This window comes from Penaeus monodon, chromosome 27 (genome assembly GCF_015228065.2).
Source record: "Penaeus monodon isolate SGIC_2016 chromosome 27, NSTDA_Pmon_1, whole genome shotgun sequence".
In the NCBI taxonomy this organism is placed as follows: domain Eukaryota; kingdom Metazoa; phylum Arthropoda; class Malacostraca; order Decapoda; family Penaeidae; genus Penaeus; species Penaeus monodon.
In genome coordinates, this window is record NC_051412.1 from 37,153,089 (window position 1) to 37,154,959 (window position 1,871).

General features: G+C 32.3%; 1 protein-coding gene across 1 annotated transcript in view; it reads left to right on the plus strand.

Annotated features, from left to right (window-relative positions):
• Positions 1–841, plus strand: part of LOC119590828 (nuclear pore complex protein Nup85-like) — a 14,259-nt gene extending 13,418 nt beyond the window's left edge. The window contains exons 14-15 of the mRNA XM_037939584.1: positions 107–232; positions 532–841. Coding sequence (XP_037795512.1) covers positions 107–232; positions 532–661 — 256 coding nt within the window. The 3' untranslated portion in view covers positions 662–841. The remainder of the gene's footprint in view (positions 1–106; positions 233–531) is intronic.
• The last annotated feature ends 1,030 nt before the right edge of the window (positions 842–1,871 follow it).

Sequence of the window (1,871 nt, forward strand, 5' to 3'; positions counted from 1 at the left end):
GTGATTTTTTGCCTCTTGTTGATAAATATTCATAGCTTCAAATTTTTTTCTTTATGGTATTGAACTAAAAACCAATGTAACAAAAACTATTTATAAATCATTTCAGCTTTTGGCCAGTCCTTCTTTTGGATGCTTTACCTCTTCTGAAGAGTGAAGAACCTGTTATTACTGCAGAACAGACTTACGAGCTCATGTACTGTTTACATAATCTTAGTCATAACATAAATAAAAAGTGAGTAGTCTTTGGTGTTGTAAGCATATACTTAGTTGTTCATACAAAGGTTAGAAACTTGCCTTCCCAAATTGTGATACTGTTCTAGTGTTCTTTGTAGTTTTTTTTAAGTAGTCTGCATCTCATATGAATTGTAGTAAATACAGTGAGTAAATAACCAAATTTATACAAGAAATTATTTATAGATGTGAATATATAGATATAGAGTAATTGTGCATAAATAATTGTAAATTCCACACTTGTTTCAGTTCTTTTCACATATTCTCACATTTGGATTTTTTTACTTCCATAAATTACAGAGATAAGAATAGCCCATTGGAGACAGAAGCAGCCATTACTTCCTTCTTGGAGAAGGAGAAAGACATCCGATTAGCACTGTCAGACAATTTGGCACGGGCGGTAATCCATGAGGGTTCCATGAACGATTAATACTTGGAGGCATTTCATATTTTATAGCTACCACATAGTGCGTATTTTCTTTTGTAATAAGTCATTTCTCTATTTTAGGGAATGTTTTCTATTTTATTTGCAAGTATCCTTGATGTCTTTAAATATCTGTTTTTTGTTTTATTTATAATAATAATTTGGAATTAAAATGTATGTTACTTACGAGCAAGTTTTACCTTCCCATCCCCCCAATCCATGGATTTAAATGCATTGAGCCTTTATTTAAGCAGATATGTCTTGTTATATCCAATGATTTCTACTTTTCAGTGTATAATGGTATCTGAGAACTGTTGACAGGATTAGTGTCATATTGAGGGAAGGGAATAGCTAGGTCCAAAGAAGTGGTATTTTCCTATGGCTCACCTCATTTTGTGTAGTCTTTTATGTGTTACAGAGAAAAAGTTTCTGTTAATTGTAATTACAAACATTCTTTGATATTTTGAGTATGAAACAGTTGGTCTCTTATTATGACTTGGACATGATACATTAGACACAATCAGGGTTAGTGGAACTGCAATTCTACTGATACCCAGTCTTCGAATAATCGTGGTCTCATTGATCTAATCTGAAAAGATTTTCCCTAAAATATGTGAGAAGTAATTACTTAAGGTTGTGGCCAAATTTGCTCTAAATGTTTTGTATGCATACATGGCATTTCATTGGGAAATAGTAGGAATTCATTATAAATGTCCAATGTTCAAAACAGATATGTATGCCTTGGAAAGTAAATTTCATTTAATTTTTTCCCCTGCCACCTTTCCTCAAGAATATATGATGGTTTATTTTACTGAGAAATACAGTTGTAACAGGATGCTTGTGCCATATTTTACAGTTTTTACTCATGTGTCAGTATGTGCAAATTTAGTGGGAAAACAAGGTCATACTAAAAATGTGGCATGGCCATCACTTTCCAGTGACCTTAAAGTTACATGATCCAAGTCTACGAAAATGCCAGATCTTCAGCCTTTGTTAAATTAAAAACTTTAAAAAATGGATTCATGTGGTACAAATTATAGGGTGACTTGTTGAAGTCATCACTCCCAAACCAATTGAATATAAAATATAAATTCTTGATAATGTGGGTGCCATAATTAACAAAAATTTACATATTGTGATTTATCTTACTAATCCTTCTGTGGGAAATATTTCTAAAGCTCCATCCAGATGAACAGCAATGGCTAGTGAGTGGATA